The 23,189-nt window shown below is 32.5% G+C and overlaps 1 protein-coding gene across 1 annotated transcript; it reads right to left on the reverse strand.

Annotated features, from left to right (window-relative positions):
- Positions 1 to 505: 505 nt before the first annotated feature.
- On the reverse strand, positions 506 to 22,886 carry LOC134702430 (uncharacterized). The gene is made up of 12 exons (XM_063563335.1): positions 22,856 to 22,886; positions 21,986 to 22,066; positions 21,420 to 21,527; positions 17,989 to 18,678; positions 13,987 to 14,174; positions 12,391 to 12,459; positions 10,800 to 12,038; positions 8,618 to 8,704; positions 4,649 to 4,729; positions 3,421 to 3,846; positions 2,444 to 2,897; positions 506 to 519 (listed from the first exon to the last, which is right to left on the reverse strand). Exons 1-12 carry the CDS (start codon positions 22,884 to 22,886, stop codon positions 506 to 508), a joined length of 3,468 nt encoding a protein of 1,155 aa, XP_063419405.1.
- Between the last annotated feature and the right edge of the window lie 303 nt (positions 22,887 to 23,189).

The following is a 23,189-nucleotide window of genomic DNA, read 5'->3' on the forward strand; positions in this document are numbered from 1 at the left end:
GAAAAAATCAACCTTCTGCAGACATTTCCTGCAAGTCTGCTGCAAACTCGCAGCAGACTTGCAGCGAACACAGAGTCCGTATTTGCGGCGTGTTTGCTGCCAATATGCTGCAAACAATTTACCTTGCAAATGAGTGTTTTCTGCATACCTGCTGCAAACGTTTATATGCAAATGAGTGTTTGCTGCAGACCTGCTGCAAACGTTTATATGCAAATGAGTGTTTGCTGCAGACCTGCTGCAAACATATTTATACAAATTAATCTCCCTCCTGCGTGTTTGCTGCAGACCTGCTGCAAATATCAATATGCAAATGAGTGTTTGCTGCAGGCCTGCTTCAAACATATTAATGCAAATTAATCTCTTTGCTGCGTATTTGGTGCAGACCTGCTGCAAACATATTTATTCAAATCAATCTTTTTCCTGCGTGTTTGCTGCAAACTTGCAAGAACTACACACGTTATACAATTAACCAATGTCATGCTGTGTACACATCATATTTACTATATCACATAGCAAATTCTGAAAAAAGATATGTTACATCCATACATATAATAATTCAATTACTTTATCATCGGAAAAATTATCATTGCATAAGTTTATACCTTTCAATAAGTTAGATTAATTCCATGTACGTTCTCAAATGAATAACATGCATGAATCTTAAATTCAAAAAAAGGTTTATTTGAAATTTATTTTGTGCATATATTTAACAGCTAGTTAAATTAAAATTGTCAAAAAATTCAAGTAGACTTAAAACAAAATATTTCGTAAGTTATAATCTCTAAGCATATGAGGGAGTACTGTATATTGCATGTCTACTTATTTGAAAATGTATTTCAAACCTCATGCAGATATCTGTGGAGCCGCCGGGAAAGAATTTCACAAGTTAACATTCTATGCTCAATTTGAACTCAAAATCAATGTCTTTGAAAACTTATCTGTTAATTTCCCATTTATAAGCCTTTTTGAAAACTAATATATATCACGACACAAACATCACCAACATTTTCAAATTTCAAATCTTTATCTTGCAGGAAGTTACCAATAGGCATGCTCAGTCGTTTTATGTAGTTTTTTGCAATGCTTTTGAAAACATATAAAATTGTCAAAGATTTCTGCAATCTAGCTGCGAACCTCTCTTAAATTTTAGTTTTTCCTGCAAAAAGCTGCAATGTTTGTAGGAGGTTTGCAGCTAGCTGCAAACACCTGCAAACATTATTTTAAGGGTTCCTGCAAGTTTTTTGTTTGCAGCAGACCTGCAGCAAGTTTGCAGCAAATCTGCTGCAAACATTTCAGTTCTGTAATATACAAGTTTTCTTGATTTCCATGCAAGAATAGCTACATGTTTATAAAGTTTAACATATATTTGTTATAGTATGTAAATAGCAATTAGATGAGTAGTAAGGTATTACCAATATTACTATTACAGTGTTATTTGCATTTGAATCCTTTTGAGAAAAAAACCCAGTAATTATACATTTACATATTGGTCAAATCTTTAACGTTAGTCCAACATTTTCCACTTGGTTCACATTCTTCATCTTGCTGTCTATAGTTTTACGAATAAATAGTTTCAACCTGAATTTCACAAATTTATGTTTCTATTATAGAAGATCGACTGCATATCTGTTGCTTTGGTAGACTGTGTACTTCTGATGATATATTTCTCTATTGTGGTGGAACATTGATTTAGTGGTCAATTTCAACTTCAATCGTCATCCCTAAAATAAAATTACAAGCTCCTTATTGAATGAAAGGACGAGAACAGTTTAACAAAGTGCAATTGGTATGTCATGCCATAGGTGTCCCACAGAATGAATTACGAGAAATTAGAATTGCCACTGGAATTTTAGGGCGTATTAAATAACACATTTTAATATACAACATACAGAATTAATAAATGGCTTTGTAAGGGTTCTTACACAAAGCATCTGTATTGTCATATCCATTCTTACCCGAAATGGCTACGTTTCAATTTATCAACTAAGTACAACCAAACAGATGCCCCATTTTACTATCAGTTTGAAGAAGACTAAACATGACCATATTTCTATTCCTGAGTCACCCTTGTTATAACTGTTTCAAATTATACTTCAAATACAAGTTTTCCAGAAAAACTCTTTTATCACTGGTAGAATCAGTAGGCGCAGCCAGAATGACTACTCATATCAGGTTACGGAATGCATACAACTTATCGAAACATGGTCTAAGCAAAACTAAACTTTGATAAATAATTAAGTCTGCATACATTTATATTTTAATACAAACAAGTCTCAATTCAGCCTTATTCTTATACAAACAATTCTAGGAATGGTTATTGTCATTATAATGAAATCATGAAAATAGCCCAGATTATATTAATGGACATCAAACATTACAGGAAAAACAAAAAAGGCTCAGAAATAGAAAAAAAAACAAAAAAAAATGTTAAACGTATATTTACCTAATATTTCATTTTCAATTGATTTCACTTCCTCTGCAGAAATAGTTTTAGCCAAAATGTTATTTAGATGATCTGTATACAGCCTTGTTGGTGTGTTATGACGATCAAACCTTTTTAAAATGTCACCTGACATATTACTTAGCTCATTAAAACGTGTTTCGTCAAGTTTAAATATCCTCGAGTGTTGTAGTTCATTTCTCGTAAGTCTAATGCGCTCAATATCATCCTCAATCGCTATGTCTGTTGTCTGAATTGTTTGCCATGATCCTCCCCAAGAATTACTAGGAATGTGTTTATTTAGTTTCCTGTGTTCACGATATAAATATGTTATATCACAATCGGTCCTTGTGCATACATTTGCTTTATCTTGTTTTAAGAGGTCATATAAAACATCAGCAAAAATATTCAGCGCAATCATTCCCATCTTTGTAAAATTTATTTCCTCTTTGGTGAACTGAAATGAATATATGATTATAACGAAAAGTGATTTAAAATATGAAAAAGGTCAATGTACTTTAACGTTCATCAACCTAATGACAATTCACGTCAAATGCTGAACACATACTACCCACACGTGTTAGGCTGTCTGTGTATTCTTGTCGACTCATAAAAGTGTACATACAATGCTGAACACACACTTATAACCTCACATATTAAGACTTTGACTACTCATATCAGGTTACGGAATGCATACAACTTATCGAAACATGGTCTAAGCAAAACTAAACTTTGATAAATAATTAAGTCTGCATACATTTATATTTTAATACAAACAAGTCTCAATTCAGCCTTATTCTTATACAAACAATTCTAGGAATGGTTATTGTCATTATAATGAAATCATGAAAATAGCCCAGATTATATTAATGGACATCAAACATTACAGGAAAAACAAAAAAGGCTCAGAAATAGAAAAAAAAACAAAAAAAAATGTTAAACGTATATTTACCTAATATTTCATTTTCAATTGATTTCACTTCCTCTGCAGAAATAGTTTTAGCCAAAATGTTATTTAGATGATCTGTATACAGCCTTGTTGGTGTGTTATGACGATCAAACTTTTTTAAAATGTCACCTGACATATTACTTAGCTCATTAAAACGTGTTTCGTCAAGTTTAAATATCCTCGAGTGTTGTAGTTCATTTCTCGTAAGTCTAATGCGCTCAATATCATCTCCAATCGCTATGTCTGTTGTCTGAATTGTTTGCCATGATCCTCCCCAAGAATTACTAGGAATGTGTTTATTTAGTTTCCTGTGTTCACGATATAAATATGTTATATCACAATCGGTCCTTGTGCATACATTTGCTTTATCTTGTTTTAAGAGGTCATATAAAACATCAGCAAAAATATTCAGCGCAATCATTCCCATCTTTGTAAAATTTATTTCCTCTTTGGTGAACTGAAATGAATATATGATTATAAGGAAAAGTGATTTAAAATATGAAAAAGGTCGATCTACTTTAACGTTAATCAACCTAATGACAATTCACGTCAAATGCTGAACACATACTACCAACACGTGTTAGGCTGTCTGTGTATTCTTGTCGACTCATAAAAGTGTACATACAATGCTGAACACACACTTATAACCTCACATATTAAGACTGTTATAGTACAGATGTTTGTGTATGTTTATCGACAGGACGACAGTTTAATTCCTATGCTAAACACACACTACATACTTCACGTGAGTACTAGTACAATGAAGATCAGTTTGTGTTATTATGTTTTTATAAACTCGATAGCAGATTTGGTATAATTGCCAATGAGACAACTCTCTATGAGAAAACAAATGTCATAGAAATCAACAACTATAAAACTATAGGTCCCTCTACGGCTTTCAACAATGAGCAAACCATATATAACAAAGGCGGCTCTAAAAGGCTCCGAAATGACAAATGTAAAACAACTCAACCAAAAAAATGTAAAACAACTCAACCAAAAAAACTAACGGCCTGATTAGGAAAAAGAATGAACGAAATACAAATATACAGCAACAAGCGACAACCACTAAACTACAGGCTCCTATCATGTTTACCCTCTCAAAATTTACATCCAATGCTGACAAAATAGTACTCACTTCACATATTAATACGCAGAGTTATTCAGTGAACCTGTTTTTGTTTCTTTCCTAAAAGACTAGCACAAAAATACCGAACTTTTAAGAAACTGAATCTGTCATGAAAGTTCATGTTACTTACCACTGACGAACTGTCTGTTCCTGTTGCTTCATCGTTGATATTTGAAAATACTATTTCACCAGCTTGGACACGGACACGTACCTGCAAAGAAACAAGAATGGCAATATCAACAGTAAAAAGTATAAACTTCAAGAAAATTGTCAATGGGGGTAGCACCTATCATTTTAATTCACACTATTTTGAAAATAGAACATAAACTGGTTTGATAAATCAACACGATCAAGCATGCACTGTCTAAATTCTCTGGATCATTGATAAAAGAGATAAAAAAAAAAACACCAGTGAATTCAAAGAGTCGCAAAGCGTGGTATGTGCCTTCTTAATGGTACATTTCTTTTCAATAATTAAATCCTGTAAACATTGTTTTGTAGGTTTTTAACGTAGAACAATAAAGTTCTGCATCTTAGTTATATGACTTGTAAGGAACTTTTACAATAATCTATGATCGCAAGTTTTGATTTAGTGGTTCTAGAAAATTGAACCATTGAATCAGTATTGGCACCTGGAATGAAATTGAGAATGGAAGTTCAAAGAGACAACAACCCTACCAAAGAGCAGACACCAGCTTAAGGCTACCAATGGGTCTTTGATGCAGCCAGAAACTCCCGCACTCAGAGTCGTGCTTCAGCTGGAAGCATAAAGAGCATTTCCGGACAACGTAAGCAACACTTAGATAGTATATTATAAGGAACATATCTGCATAGTTTGCTTCATTTAATTTTTTTTACATTCCAGTTTATAAATATTTTATACGCTTCCATTGTAAACGTTTACGTTCACTGGAAGTCATTTCACGGACATTTTATGTTGACCAACAAGCCATGAAAAAATAAAGTCATGATCATATCAAGTTTATTCACATGTGATATAAACACTGCAATATAATGCATGTAATGGGAAAACAAAGTTCCAGTTATCGGCCAAATAATCAAATAAAACTTTTCCAAAACAATCAATTTGAGACCTTTAATGTAACACTTTTAAAGATGTACTCATGTTCTATGTATATTCTTTTTATTAATAATCAATGACATTTTCAATCCAAGTACTGAAGTACTGAACATCGGGTGATAGCAAGTTCTTGTGGATTGTCACAAGAACTTGTTTCAGAAAAAAAACATATCTCTTTACTTGAAAGTGATATTTAAGTTCGCTCATCCGATGTTAAACTTACTTGGCCGTATAACTGAAACTTTACTTTGTTCTTCTATTATATGGCAGTATTTACCAGATAAGGGGATCTATCTATACTTAATATAAAAAAATCTTGTAACAATTTCTTTAGGTTGCATTTATATGCCATTGTCTGTTGAAGCGTACCTTACATTATATCATCATTGATGAATATGAGTAATTACTAATTAATAAATCGATCACACCGAGCTGTCTCTGTTAATTCTATCAACCGACCGTTGATGGTCTGTTAATTAAATATGCATGTTTGTGGGGACAAAAATTTAACTTAATACATGAAGCATATGTCCAAGCTATCATTTGCACGTCTGTGTCGACATGAATTATCATTGATATGGGAATATTTATGAATTAACTGTTCACAAAAACTTCGAATTTTTGAAATGCTTAGGCATTTCTACCTCAGGAATAGATAACCTTAGCTGTATTTGGCCCAATGCTGACGAAATTTGGTCCTCAATGCTCTTCATTATTTGACCTTTTTTTTAACCTTTAGATTGAAGCTTCACTCATGAAACTGTTGTAGTCGAACGCGTGACTGGCGTAATTGCAAAATTAAATCCTGGTATCTATGATGAGTTTGTTTGGTATATGTTGGGACCTATTGCCTATGTCGCTCCCCTTGGTCTATGTGCATATCAATCAACGACACCGATGAATTCATGTCAAAATTGTGTTTTGGTGATGGTGATGTGTTTGTAGATTTTACTTTACCGATTTTTTTGTAAAAAAATATTTATGAAAAATTTGTTAAAAATTCTTATGGGTTCATTTTGGGCATGTGGACATATTTGTAAATCTTACTTTGCTGCACATCATTGCTGTTTACAGTTTATCTCTATTTATAATATTATTGAAGATAATAACCAAAAACAGGAAAACTTCCTAAGGAATTACTTATTCAGGGGCAGCAACCCAAGAACTGAAAGTCTGATTCATCTGAAAGTTTCACGGCACATAAATCTAGACCAGATTTACATTTTAACCCTCATGTAAGATTTGCTGTAAATACTTTGGTTACAGAGATATAGGCTGATAACAACCTTTTACCTCCATGTTCTATTTTTAGCCATGGTGGCCATCTTGGTTGGTTGGCGGGATCATCCGACATCGGACACATTTTTTAACAAGATACCCCAATGCTGATTGTGGCGAAGTTTGATTATCTTTGGCCCAGTGTTTTTAAAGGAGAAGATTTTTGTAAAAGTTAACAACGACGGACGATGGACGCCAAGTGATGAGAAAAACGAGGCGAGCTTAAAGAATATGAACACCTGGCTATAGGTGACAACACTGTAGACTGAACTTTGGTTTTGTTTTGATTTTGAAATGAACAGTGTGTGTGTGTATGAATATTAAACAGCCTTCTGACTGATCTTCGTTATATTTTTGTTTATGCGATAAACTGAAAAACCTAAATTTTTCAAAATGATAGCTAACAATCAATTTTCACTGGTAAAATGTTTAATCGTAAGAAAGTTTGCTTTATTTAAACTGTGTGGTTATTATGAAACCAGATGACATTTCGTTAACGTTCAAGGACAACGGATATAGAAAACTATAGCCAAAGCTCAAATGGTCAGATGAGATAAGAATTATCACGAGAAACAACTGAATTCAGCTTATATTGAAAGAGAAGAGGGACGAAAGATACCAAAGGGACAGTCAAACTCGTAAATCCAAAACAAACTGACAACGCCATGGCTAAAAATGAAAAAGACAAACAGAAAAACAATAGTACACATGACACAACATAGAAAACTAAAGAATAAACAACACGAACCCCACCAAAAACTAGGGGTGATCTCGGGTGCTCCGGAAGGGTAAGCAAATCCTGCTCCACATGCGGCACCCGTCGTGTTGCTTATGTGATTACAAATCCGGTAAATAGTCTAATTCGGTAGGTCAAATTCAAGAAAGGGAAGGGGATTGTAGTTACGACGTAAGGAACATATCCGATATCATTTGTGAAACGGTTATTCCATAACGGTCAACCAACTTGTGATGGCGTCCGTAAAATTTACGAAGGGATGATTTCAACTTCACCATTTGGAACCCTTGGTTTAATAGCTTCCTTGTAAGCAGTAACCCTCTATCAAGAAAATCATGATAGGAAATGCAAGCACGGGAATATCGTATCAATTGGGAGATATATACCCCGTATACAGGTGCTGCTGGAATGTTGCTACTTAGAAATGGAAAGTTCACAATTGGAAAGCTGAAATCATCTCTTTTGTCGTAAAGTTTTGTCTTCAACCGACCCTCATTGTCAATTTCTAGATGTAAGTCAAGATATGAAGTCGACTTAACTGTATCTGTAGTATCCTTTATCTCCAATTCAATGGGATAGATGCGATCCACATAGTCACCAAATTTTGAATTGTTTAGTGAAAGAACGTCATCTATATAGCGGAAAGTAGAGTTAAAGGATATTGCTAACTTCTTATCTTTCTTCCTAAGAAGTTCCTGCATGAAGTCAGCCTCATAATAATAAAGAAACAAGTCAGCAAGTAGAGGGGCACAATTTGTTCCCATTGGGATGCCGACAGTCTGTTGAAAAACACGTCCTCCGAACGTAACATGAGTTGAATTAATATGAGTTTTCTGACTTGTTTTCATTTCAACAGTTATTGAATATGTCATAGGATGCTTTATCAATCTATAAAGTAATACAATCAACATTAGATTATCTTATCTTAAATGTGTAATAATTACTGCAAGTTATATACATAATAATCTATGCTAACTTATAAGCTTCAAAAAGTAGCTTGTTACCTTGGTGGATGTACCCGTAGTTTGGATTTGTCCCAAGCTTTCTGTGTTAGGATAATATCTGGGAACATCTTCAGGACTCTTTGACAACTAAAATTATTTGCAAAATAAACATTATGGTTATTTGATAATCACCGCTTTCTAAAAAAGATAGCACTGTACTTAAATCTATAAAACATTATTGAAACACATTACAGCTTTCCAAAGCCAAACAAGGAGATCACATTTGCTTCAAGTCTACTTGGATAATTTGCTATTTGACAACAATAGTTCTGCAGATTTGTAAACAAATATGTGTTTGATGACAAACATGATAAAAGCACTAAAGTTGACATGGTATTGTAAGGTGTTGCGAGCCACCGAGACATTTCAATACATCAGGTATTTCAAAGATGGCCGCCATAAAACATAATAAAATGCTCTAGTGGGTTCAGCTTGATATGACCACAGAGGTTGAACCCTGAACAGATGGGGTAAGTATGGACACTACATTCAAGTTTGATACAACTCTGAATTTGGATTGTGAGTATACATGTTATATATTTGACACAGCATAGGTTTCTGACACAGAATGAATTTGGTCTAAAATTTAAAAATTGAAAACTGGACATTTACCTGTTATGGTCCATTATCCAGAATTTAAATACATGGTTAGAATCAGCATATCAAAGAATCCCAAGAATTCAGTTTGAATAGACAAAGTTTTATTTTGGACCCTTTTGACCTCAATGAGGGCCAATTTGATAAGAGGGTCAAAAAATAAAAATTATAAATACATGGTTGGATTCAGCATATCAAAGAACCCAAAACATTCATTTTTTGTTGAAATCAAACAAAAGTGAATGACTTGCACCCTGATTTGGACCAACTTGAAAACTGGCCCTATAATCAAAACTCTAAAAACATGTTAAGATTCAGCATATCAAAGAATCCCAAGAATTCATTTTTTGTTGAAATCAAACACAGTTTATTTTTTTACCTTTATGTAGACCAATTTGAAAACGAGACCAAAAATAAAAAATTTAAATACACGATTAGACTCTGCATATCAAAGAACCCCAATAATTTATTTTTTGATAAAATCAAACAATGTTTAATTTTTGGACCCTTTGGATCTCAATGTGAACCAATTTAAAAACAGGACCCAAAATCCAAAAACTTAATACTTGGTTAGATTCAGCATACCAAATCGATGATTTTACAAATTTACTGTAACATATATGTACATGTATAGTTGATAGTTTCCAATGTCCATCCGTCCATCCATCGTCAACATGTCGGACGTTGACTCAAAAATGCTTTATTCAATTTGCATACAACTTTGGTGAATTGTTTATATCTATTGACGTAAGCTTTCATTTGTTTTATAAATTTTAGATTTTACGTTTCCGCATTATGGTATACACGTCTGTTAGTGAACACGAAATGGTTTGCCCTGTGTATGAAGACATAAGATATGATTTGTTTAAAATGGCACGTCAATGTATTGAAAACTTTGAAAACATGAGTACAGAGCTAAAGGTCAATGCTTCAATGATTGACTTAAAATGACATTCAAATAACACTGTCCTACTCTATTCACAAATTCTATGTCACGAGGAATATATTTTTGTAAACATATAAATGTCCATAAAGCCTATTTTTTCAGGATAAAAGATAATTTATGTTTCAGGGAAAAACTTTTGGTACATAAATAACGAAAGTAAATTTGCCCCTTCCAAAATCCTGGAATCGCCCCTGACAAAAAAAAAAGGATATAACATTGTTGGGCTGATGTTATGATGAGTTATATATACATAATGTATAGTCACCCTTGTATCTCCATCACTACTGGTGATCCGAATGATGCAATCTATTGTAGAGTCATCACTGGTTCAGAGGTACTTATAACATACCTATAATTCTGTGACTTGTATGTATCTGCTGCTGTCGAGAATACCGCGGGAGTCAAGACGTCGCTTTTTACTGTTATGTATCTAAGGTTGACGTCAGTGGTATACGTCGCCTTAGCAGTTCTGATATAATGGAGTTAACATCAAACTGTATGGTTGTTATTGTTTTCTGTATACGATATTAGAAGTTAACCTTGACATTTATAGCCTCGACAGCTGCTGAGTTCAGATGTACGTATATATATAATTAAAATGATTATCAAACTTTTAATTTAATTTAAACTTTCACTTACAGACAGCACTTCATGTCCTTCCTTTGACCATTCGCCAATAAATGGATGAAGTGTTGTACATGACCCACAAAGATATTCTGTTATCTCCTCCTCACTAAATTCATTAGATCCTGTCACTAGTTCTGGTTCTGTAAGGCCACAATCAAACTTTTTCTCAAACTCTACATTTGGCATTTTGAATCTTGTATGTATTATCTTTTGTAATTCGTCTGTCACAAAGTCGCCAATGTCTTTGAACAAACCTCTTTTGATAACAGCACCTGTTCCAAATTCCAGAACCTGAACCTGAATTATATTTTGAAATTTCATTAAAAGCAATTTTCTCAATTTTGTCTGCTTTAACTCAAATACTACATTGTCTTTAAAAAGAGCAACTTGCAGTTTCTTCTTATTAGGGACAGTCAGTTGTGCAACTTCGTACACTCGACTCAGTGAAGCAATTAAATGATTAATTAGATGTGGTGGTAGGAACCTAAATTTGAAACATAACCATGTGGATTTCTGACAGGTATATTTGGTTACATTCAACATCTTATATGTGTCATATTCGGGTTGTGATTTTACCATGCAAGGAACATAGTAGCAAGGTTTTTCATCAGCACTTTCTCGGGTTGCAGGTATAATGATATCAAACTTCTCCATAATATTAAGGATATCATCTTTATGTTGCTCATGTTTATACAAAACATTTCTTTCATTTTTAAATATATCGTCCAAAACCTCAGTATGTAATATTCCTCTAACATTTAAATCCTCCAGTTTGTCCTTCATTTTATGTCTGCTTACATCAAATTGAAACTTCTCTGCTGTAACTATGCATTTAAAAGCGTCAGACAACCACTGTGTATCTAAAATGATAAAATCACGAAGATCCTCAAAATAAACTATAGCTCTTAATTCATGTTGAAATTTCAAAAACAACTTAAGTTCCTCATCATTCATTGGCATTGGTGTTTCAAGAGAGATTTTCATCAGTTCATTAAAAGTTATAATTGGAATTTGTAACTCTATCATCTTCTCTTGAAGACTTTTTTCCAGTTGTGTAAATTTCAATGGGTAGGCTTTATTCCATGATTTCATTCCTCTGGCTAAGTTTAATATGTCCTGTTTTATTTTCTGGAATATACTATCATCATCTTTTGTATTTGAAATGAAGTATTCAGATCGTATATGTCCACAGGCATCATCTGAAACACCTTTCACGAAGCTTTCAATCTGCTTCTTGCATTCAATCTCTATCTGTAATAAAAGTATTTTAATTACTAAGTATGTGATAAAGGAAACCTAACAAAAACATGTCAATGTTACAAATTATACTATGAGGTTAACTGACTTAAAAATATTAGAAAGGGAAGGATATCTACATGTATATTTATTGTCCCTCATGTATCTTTCGTCCCTCTTTTATGGCTGTTTTGAAAATTTAAAAAATCGATGGGCGACCTTTTTTTTTCCTTTCTGACTCATCATATTGGGTGGGCATTCTAGAAGTTTCAAGTCCATCTGTTATGTACATATATTATTGTAAATCGTCATAATCTATATATCAAATTATGGATGACCTGAAATACTTGGGGACCTTCATAAATACTTTAGGATATCCTGGAGTCGAATTCTGTTGATCCTCTAATACCCAAATGAATATGAATTCAAGGGCCTCCTGAAATAAAGCAATTTCTATTCTGTTATCAATTATTTGTGTAGGTCCATACTAGAATTATTCAAGTTATCATCAAATAGAAACATTTCAGGATGAAAGGCAATCAGCAAGCAAATTTTCGAGGTCCTGATCTTTTTTCTGGAGGTGTTGAATGATAATATGTATGGATACCCAGAATTCAAATATGTATTCCTAAACTATTTCCGGGATGCTGGGTGATTATATGTATGGATACTCTGAATTTAAATATGGAGCTCCTAAACTATTTCAGGACGTACTGAACTATCGTATGAATGGTTATCCAAATTCAATTACAAAGGTTCTGAAATATTTAAATGTCTCCACAAATACATGCATTTTTAACTTAATACACCTCTTACTAAATTGAATTACTTTTCCTAGTTTTATATAAAGTCTAGATTCATTTGAGTGTATCACTAGAATTGTATTGCATGCCAAATAAAGGGAATTACAAAGAGCACATATTTGGTAGTCAACAATAATACACATTGGTCAAAGACATCGATTTAATCCACAATCGAAACAGTTATATCACTACGACACAAAATGTCTACAATAATTTTACATCGAAACAATGGATGTTATATCATTTTAGTGATTATTTCTCTCTTAACACTTTGTTTTAATATGTATAGAGGACTACATTAAAGTCTGGTATTATTTGTTTAACAACAGGGTCGATGACACTGTTGGTAGATGTTTCGTATTTTGCTGTTCATTTCATTATTTTGGTCAATTTTACCAACACAAGTTATTAATATTATTTACTTAAAGTATACATATTTAAGATCGTTTTTTTTTTGCGGTTATTAAAATCGAAGACTAGATGTCTCTTTTCGATCAGTGGTAAACATGGTAAAGAAGGAACGTTTGGTCTTGAACTTGTCTTATCTAACATCCTTCAAGATTTGGTGTGAATCTGCAAGTGAAAATCAGTATGCTGTTAGGGTTTTGTATGCTTTGAAAAATATTGTTCTATGTTGTAAGGGTTTGTGTGCTTTAAACATATGTTGTACTGTACTGTTCTTTGTCAAAACAGAACATCAGACCAGTGAACTTTGTCACAAAACTAACAAGACATATATTGATCTAATTAAACACTACTTTGTTTATTCAGGTAAATAAATAAATAAGGGTTGACTTTCTCTATGAAAAAATGTAAAGGTCCTAACAAATAAAGAACATAGAGAACAAGCATGACAAAAGTTATTGTATAAATTAAATTGGACAATAAAACTAAGACAGGTTTAAATTCCTTCAAACAAGAGGAGATGAGACTGTTGGAAAGTATCATTTGTTTTTCTAATAATTTAAATCAACTTTCAACGAATTTGCTTCTTTCGGAAATATTAATTTCTTAACTTTTGCCATCATAGTAACCCAAATCGTATTCATTCATGTAAAGTTAATCCTGTTTGTACAGTAATACAATTACATGTTTGTTCTGCTTTTACTTGATATGAATAATTTAATATTGTATGCATGTTAGCCAGTGATCTCACAAACCGTTTCTCTCTTTGAATTTCTGACTTTGTCTTTATGTGAACCAACAAGAATTACTGGTGGATCACACATATTTGTCTCCTCTTTCTCCATACTCTCATTTATTGTAGGAGTAACACTTTCAGGTTTATTTTGCTGATCATCAAGTCTACAGTAGCAATGTATTGAATTCATCCACAACTGAAACAGTTCTACAAAAAATGATTGTAGCATGTATCAAATTCTAGAGGTGTTCATTTTAGTTAATACCACCTGTTGCTTACATTATTACATTATCACATGATACTACAGGAACTAAATAAGCATCGAATATTTTTGTGTCAAATATAAGAATAGGGAAATACCTAATATAGAATAGTATTTTCATATGAAGCCTTATACCATCTACAGAAAACCTTGACTTGTAGTTCCCGCAAGAAGATCCCATTATACGTAAACATTATGCGTAATAATAAATAGACATGATAGATGTTCAATATAATAATCAAAAAGATGCATTATAACATACTAATGCAAAATATATAAATGTATAAGTATTATCATGATTATGTACAGTCTGAATCTTGAACCGGTATAAGTTAAAACTGCATAGCTATAGTATATTTATTGATTTCACCTCTGTTTTTCGGAAGGATTTGTAAAATATAATGTTATAAAATATCAAATCAAATACAGTTGGACAAATAAATGCCCCTATTACATAATATCCATACAGAAGTTTTGAAAAAGGTGAACTGAAGCTACCATTAGGAAACAAACAAAAAAAGGCTTACAGACAAATGCACAGAAGGAAATAAATTTGAACTAATATATACATGATATACATGAACCCCAGTTTTAGAGAACTATGTTTGCCCATTTCTGTTCAAAGAGATATAACTAAAGTTTATGTAATCAAGTCAGTCTTTTTAGCCAAATTTTGAGACTACATATGAGGGGTACAAGAAATGATTATACCAGAATCATGTTCATCCAATATCATTTTTTTTCTTCTTCAAATTTATGTATTTTTCAATTACTTATAACAAACACGTTTGAATAAAATGCATTTGGTACTTAAACTAAAAAAATTCTAAATTTACAAAATTAACAACATGGTTATTTCACACACAAAAAAATATCATAATATGATACAACTTTCTGATTTTAACACCTACCTATAGTTTTTTTAAGTTAATTTATTTAGATTGGTCAACTTCATCTTTATTAAAAGTATAAAAACAAAATTTAGTCGTATAAACGAGATTTTTTGTTCACGATTACAGCCTAAAAATAGTAAAAATATGATAAACTAGAGGCTCTAACGAGCCTGTGTCGCTCACCTTGGTCTATGTGAATATTAAACAAAGGAAGCAGATGGATTCATGACAAAATTGTGTTTTGGTGATGGTGATGTGTTTGTACATCAAACTTTACTTAACAGTATTGCTGCTTACAATTATCTCTTTCTATAATGAAATTGGCCCAGTAGTTTTAGTGGAAAATGTTAGTAAAAATTTACAAATTTTATGAAAATTGTTAAAAACTGACTATAAAGGACAATAACTCCTTAGGGTGTCAATTGACCAACTCGGTCATGTTGTCTTATTTGTAAATCTTACTTTGCTGAACATTATTGCTTACAGTTTATCTCTATCTATAATAATATTCAAGATAATAACCAAAAACAGCAAAATTTCCTTAAAATTACCGATTCAGGGGCAGCAACCCAACAACAGGTTGTCCGATTTATCTGATAATTTCAGGGCAAATAGATCTGGACCTGATGAACAATTTTACTCCATGTCAGATTTGCTCTAAATGCTTTGGTTTTTGAGTTATAAGCCAAAAAACTGCATTTTACCCCTATGTTCTATTTTTAGCCGTGTTGGCCATCTTCATTTGATGGCCAGGTCACCGGACACATTTTTTAAACTAGATACCCCAAAGATGATTGTGGCAAAGTTTGGATTAATTTGGCCCAGTAGTTTCAGAGGAGAAGGTTTTTGTAAAAGATAACTAAGATTTATGAAAAAATGGTTAAAAATTAACTATAAAGGACAATAACTCCTTAGAAGGTCAATTGACCGTTTCGGTCATGTTGACTTATTTGTAAATCTTACCTTGCTGAACATTATTGCTGTTTACAGTTTATCTCTATCTATAATATTATTCAAGATAATAACCAAAAACAGCAAAATTTCCTTAAAATTACCGATTCAGGGGCAGCAACCCACTAACAGGTTGTCTGATTTATCTGAAAATTTCAGGGCAAATAGATCTGGACCTGATGAACAATTTTACTCCATGTCAGATTTGCTCTAAATGCTTTGGTTTTTGAGTTATAAGCCAAAAAACTGCATTTTACCCCTATGTTCTATTTTTAGCCGTGTTGGCCATCTTCATTTGATGGCCAGGTCACCGGACACATTTTCTAAACTAGATACCCCAAAGATGATTGTGGCAAAGTTTGGATTAATTTGGCCCAGTAGTTTCAGAGGAGAAGGTTTTTGTAAAAGATAACTAAGATTTATGAAAAAATGGTTAAAAATTAACTATAAAGGACAATAACTCCTTAGAAGGTCAATTGACCGTTTCGGTCATGTTGACTTATTTGTAAAACTTACCTTGTTGAACATTATTGCTGTTTACAGTTTATCTCTATCTATAATATTATTCAAGATAATAACCAAAAACAGCAAAATTTCCTTAAAATTACCGATTCAGGGGCAGCAACCCACTAACAGGTTGTCCGATTTATCTGAAAATTTCAGGGCAGATAGATCTTGACCTGATGAACAATTTTACCTATGTAAGATTTGCTCTAAATGCTTTGGTTTTTGAGTTATAAGCCAAAAACTGCTTGTTATCCATATGTTCTATTTTTACCGGTGGCGGCCATCTTGATTTGATGGCCAGGTCACCAGACACATTTCTTAAACTAAACACCCCAATGATGGTTGTGGCCAAGTTTGGTTTAATTTGGCCAAGTAGTTTCAGAGGAGAAGATTTTTGTAAAAAATTACTAAGATTTACGAAAAATTGTTAAAAATTACATCCTACATGGGTTAACTGACAATGTCAGTCGTTTGACATATTTGTAAATCTTACTTTGATGAACATAATGGCTGTTCACTGTTTATCTCTATCTATAATATTTTTCAAGATAATAACCAAAAACAGCAAAATTTCCTGAAAATTATCAATTCAGGGGCAGCAACCCTACAACAGGTTGTTCGATTCATCTGAAATTTGCAAGGCAGATAGATCTTGAACTGATAAACAATTTAACTACATGTCAGATTTGCTCTTAATGCTTTGGTTTTTGAGTTATAAGCCCAAAACTGCATTTTTACCCCTATTATCTATTTTTAGCTCACCTGGCCCAAAAGGCCAAGTGAGCTTTTCTCATTACTTGGCGTCCGGCGTCCGTCTTCGTCTGTAAACTTTTACAAAAATCTTCTCCTCTGAAACTACTGGGCCAAATTTAACCAAACTTTGCCACAATCATAAACTGTAAACAGCCATAAAGTTCAGCAAAGTAAGACTTACAAATAAGTCAACTTAACAAAAATGGTCAAGTGACCCCTTTAGGAGTAATTACCTTTTATAGTCAATTTTTACCATTTTTCGTAAATCTCGGTTATCTTTTACAAAAATCTGAGGAGAAGATTTTTGTAAAGGATCACCGGACACAATTTTTAAACGAGATACCCCAATGATGATTGTGGCTTAGTTAAGTTTAATTTGGCTTAATAGTTTCAGAGGAGAAGATTTTTGTAAAAGTTAACGACGGACGACGACGACGGACGACGGACGACAGACGCCAAGTGATGAGAACAGCTCACTTGGCCCTTTGGGAAAATGTGAATTCAAGAAATGTTTGGCTCATCAGAGGTGGACATTCTGAATTTGAAAATAATTTCAGCACAGCATTTTCATGTTTTTGTTTGGCAGCGCCCGATTTTTTCGTAGAAATCTGGTTAAAAAAAATGTATCGTGCGAACATCATATATCAATACTTACCTTGTGCATTTTTGTCATCAGCCTCATTCAGTTTTGTTACAACAAGATAAATTGCATCTTGGGACAAAAATGTTTGATGTGTGTGGTAAAATTCTTCATCACCAGCAAAATCCCATAATAAAAAGTTGACATACTCCTCTTTGTCATGTAAATCAACTTTAGATTTCTCCATCATGGCTTTGATATCCTTATATGCTTTTGATAATAGTAGTTTTTGCTCCTGTCGATGGTCATTGTTGATTAATTTAGATTTAGTGGTTACCGGAGGTTCAACTTGAGTGACTACTGGAGGTTTCATTTTTTCACGCTGCTGAGAAAAAATTGTTGAATCATTTGATTCATCAACACGTCTGTACAAAATGGTTATGCAGGTATTGTCTTTAACCGTTTCCTGAGCTCTGTCTGAATGTTTAACTTGAGTGTCTGCTGTACAGGCAGTGGCTACTAGGCATTCGGTTTGAGAGTCTACTTGTGTTTCTTCTTTACATTCAGTGTCTACTGGATGTTTTAGTTTTGTAGGCTGAGAAGTTGATAAAGGTACCTTTGATTCATCAAAACCTGTCGGTGAAGTGTTGTCGTTAAAGGTACTGTGCACTGTTTTTTCAATGCTGGCTAAGCTATGCTTATTGGCTAGTTTTTCTTCGTATGGTTTTAATAATCTTGCATTAAGTTCAGTTTCTTTATAGTTACCTATAATAACACAAATTTAACTGCTATATGTTTCCTTTAAAACGTGTTAAAACTGATATGAGATGAATTATTCGTAATAAAAAAATAAAAGAAATATGTTTCTGATGACACCAAATGGCCAGATAACACAGTTATTTCGCAGTGCATTTCTTTTACACAATAAATTCAAATTGAAAAAAATAGTAGACAACGAAAACCAAAGGTCAATAACCGTGTCCTTGAACCTAATAGGACAAAAAGACTTGAACAATCTTATTAAAACTTTACATGACATGTATGCTTATGGAATTATGAGATAGTTGTCCAAGTTTCGTGGACATGTATTATAGAAACTACGGTCATTTTAGTATCAACATTTGGATGTGTTTTTTACGTTTAAATAAAATATTTTCATCTGTCAAAATGTTGGCCTAAACAATTCAAATATTGCAAAAATTAGCTTTTTAAATGCTTTTGAGTATTATATATTAATAATAAAGCATCTGAACAATTATTTTATTCATCAGATTTATTACAATTTTTCCAAAGTCAAATTTATATGAGCCTATGCCTGTAAATAGAGCTATTCAAATTAAGGGAAGTCTTACATAAACATGCATTTTTTTTCAACCAATTTGAAGATTTTAAGGTTTTTTAACCATCAATTAATCTTTCATATATATGTAATGTACTTTAAATGTAGAGATGAGATGAGAACATGTTAATGTAATGTGAACAAGAATGTGTCCCCAGTACACGAATGCCCCACTCGCACTATCATTTTCTATGTTCAATGGACCGTGAAATAGGGGTTAACACTCTAATTTGGCATTAACATTTTAAAGATCATATAATAGAAAACATGTGTACAAAGTTTGAAGTCGATTGATCTTCAACTTCATCAAAAACTACCTTGACCAAAAACTTTAACCTGAAGCGGGACAGACGGACGAACGAACAGACGGACGGACGAACGGACGGACCCACAGACCAGAAAACATCATGCCCGTCTGCTATCGTAGGTGGGACTTAAAAAATTATCCTTCTTTGTACTAGATGAACCTGCTGATCTGGATTGTTAATGACCAGACTCAACCTAGCGACCAATTCCAATTTATTTATGTAAATACATATAAGAAAATTTACAGTATGTTTGCGGAATAAAAATCGTTCATCAACAAGAAGTGTATTAATAATAGACATATACAGAATTACAACACACATCATACATATAACACAGGCTTTATTCAGATGTTTACTTTTTTACTTTTTCGAGTTACTGGCACTTTTGCTTTGATAGATACATTGTACTTTATTTGTTTTACTCATTGATATCAATATGCCGGCATTTAGTAAGCAAGCTAGTCAAGCTGGCTACTTTAACCTATAGTTGTTTACTTTTTAAACATTGTGACTTGGATGGAGAATTGGGTCACTGGCACTCATACCACCTCTTTTTTTTTTTATCATAGTCATTGCATTTAGCTACAGACGTCATAGATGTTAAAGTGTTCCTTTTAAAATTGTTATACGATGATGACTGATGTACCCATATTTTGACTATTTTATTAATTGTGACGGTTATTTAACGCATCATGTAAATGTAGCGGAATTTGATGAGACTGTTATTAAAGTGAGAGGGTTAGCGCTATAGAACCAGGTTTAATCCACCATTTTTTTCATTTGAAATTGCCTGTACCAAGTCAGGAATATGACAGTTCTTATCCATTCGTTTTTGATGCGTTTTGTTATTTGATTTTGCCATGTGATTATGGACTTTCTAAATTGATTTTCCTCTGAGTTCAGTATTTATGTGATTTTACTTTTCACTTCACATGCTGGACATCTCTTGTCATTTAAACCTCAAAAAACAAATTATACCGTACTGTTTTTTTTTCTTTTTGACAGAACGTTTTTTTTCATAATGGGATGTTGTTGTTTCCAAACTACCACATTATTATCTCTGACATGTTGATTCTCATTGCTCACTTAAGGTGGTTTAGTTTTTTAACATGCTATTTCTCAAGATGCACAGGAAGACATGTTATCCTACATTATTCGTACTCCCGAGTTGAGGAGTCTTTGCTCTTACTTCTTAATGCTCTATGCTTATCAGAGAAACAGCAAATACAAATTTTGAAGTCTTTGATTTGATGAGGTCCAGTGTTCGAGCCTATTATCTTTCGCACATGAGACAAACAAGCTCCATGAGACCACAAAAGTGGTTTCCTAAAATAGGCCAAAATTTGAAACTGAGATGCCCAAAGTTTAAAATGAGTAATCTACTTTTATCAAGCAACAATGGATGATGGGTAGTGCTATACATTTTAAGCATTTTCAAATACATGGTAACTTAATAAATCTGAACTTAAAATTAGTCTTCATTTTGATTCAGTTTGAAAACTTACATGCATATGTGTTAATTAATTAGATATATATCTAAACAGCACTGGTCTTTAAAATGATATAATGGCTAATTCATACATGTTAACCTATCTGAGACAAAGAGGTCAGAGATGTAAAACATCTTACATTTTTTATACCATACATGCCATACCTTCTAATTTATTCCAAATGCTATCACCAAATTGTGCTTTACATTTTATCACATGAATTTCTATTCCATTGGTGCTTGTGTAATCTGCATTATTTCTTCCAAACAATCTTTTAAAAAAGGATGTGGGTCCACCATCTTTCTTTCCCTCTTTGAATAACCTGTTAACCAATGAAGTCTTACCCGCACCTTTCTTCCCAACTATTACTAAACGTATGTCTCTTTTTTTTCTCAGATCCTGACTCGAGTAATTTGAGGTACAAAGGAACAGATCTTTTGTCAGCCATTAATTCTATTTCAGTTGGAACTTTATTATCTACAAAGATATGATAAAGAGCTATTTTCATTAATTAGAACATTATTCTTTTATTTATTTGAAATTATATGTTATCAATGTAGGAAACCATCAAACATTTCGTTTAAAGTAAAGTAAATATGCTCAAACGCTTATAAAGCGAGACTGTCTTGAGTTGAAAGTTTTTGTTCCGTGCTTGAGGACTTACTGTGGATTTTAAACAGGGAACAAAAGGTAGGATGCCTCCGACATCTATGATGCCTTATTGTTACAAAATCATAACCAAAGTTGAAGCGTCCCAATGATCAAATTAATATCTAAACAGGGGACGGTTCCGTAACGGTAATGAAATAAAATATGTAACAAATAGACAGCTGTTAATCGTTACACAATAGTGTTTGACAACAATTTAGAACAATTTTAGTGAAATCATCTTTGTATCAATCGTTTCAAGTCTAATAATAGAATACAGAACATACCTTTAATCCTTAGTACAGCAGTCTGTAAAATAAGGAGTAAATATTTTGAGTATATAAGAAAACTTGTAGAAATGTTAGACTCTACAATATAAAACCATAAAACATAGTCTGCATAACCAATTATGGAAAACAAATTGATTGTAATTGATTGAATTTTCGTGTTAAATGCTACTTTCTGTATAACTATTGGCTAATTCTTGCGTGCCAAATTTTATTAGGTGAGGAAGCCAAAGTACACAAAAAGAACAACATTAATTTGCCAAGAAAACTGACAGAAGTTTGACATCCACTAGATCAATGTAGATCATGACTAAGGGGACGGGGTCACATTATATCATAGACACTAACCAATAAGGGTATACAGTTTAAGTAGACCTCACAACCTCATTTTATAAAATTCAAGCCAGTACGATGCTCATTTGCCTATATGTTGTGCAAACGACCATTTATCATTATTATAGTTTATTATCATAAAACCATGCAAGTACAAAGGTTACAGAGAAGTTAAAAAAAATAATATGCATAATAACAAAAATAAAAATGCATTAAAAATGCGTAAAAAATTTCGGATGAGATAACATATAAAAGAATATATATATACTTATACAGTCAAATGTGAAAGCTTAAGTTGTATAAAGAAATACTTTATCTATATACTATCAATTCATAACAATTTTTTAAAAAGCTTGTTATTTTTAAACAGAGTAGCGAACATCCTTAATTACAAAGATTTTTATAGATTTTAAAACAAATATTTTGCTTCAGAAAATTGCATGAAAATTAGGTAAGGCTAATTTTTGTTTTCATTTAATAGAAAAGTACTAATTATATGGCAAGTATGCAAATACAAAAATGTTCCTTGTTTAATACCTTCAATATTTTTCTCTACAATATCTTCCATGCATATGTATGCAGCATACTTTTCGTATACCGAGTATTTATGAATTTTTAAAAAAAAGGAGAAAAAAAGGGAGGGTCTGCATGCTTATTTTTGAGATATAAGCTAATGAAAATTTGGCAGGAAATAATTCTCTTTAGATTTTTCTTTCACTTAACATTGGCACCTTTTTTGTTTAAAAAACTATGAGAAAATAACAAAGATAACAAAATAACAAAGATTTTGAAATATGGCTTTTTAAACTTTATGTAATAAAATTATGAAAAGAAAAAGAAGGGTTAGTGGGCAATTTTTTTTTAATGTTTA

The sequence above is a fragment of the Mytilus trossulus genome, unplaced genomic scaffold (assembly GCF_036588685.1).
Source record: "Mytilus trossulus isolate FHL-02 unplaced genomic scaffold, PNRI_Mtr1.1.1.hap1 h1tg000460l__unscaffolded, whole genome shotgun sequence".
NCBI classification, from domain to species: domain Eukaryota; kingdom Metazoa; phylum Mollusca; class Bivalvia; order Mytilida; family Mytilidae; genus Mytilus; species Mytilus trossulus.

Excerpts from the sequence above, each read along its gene's own strand:
- LOC134702430 (XM_063563335.1), bottom strand. The coding sequence starts at position 22,886 with ATGGAAGATATTGTAGAGAAAAATATTGAAG. Across the intron at positions 21,528-21,985 it reads TGCTGTACTAAGGATTAAAG|ATAATAAAGTTCCAACTGAA; the intron begins GTATGTTCTGTA and ends ATATCTTTGTAG. Across the intron at positions 4,730-8,617 it reads CTACGGGTACATCCACCAAG|GTACGTGTCCGTGTCCAAGC; the intron begins GTAACAAGCTAC and ends GTTTCTTTGCAG.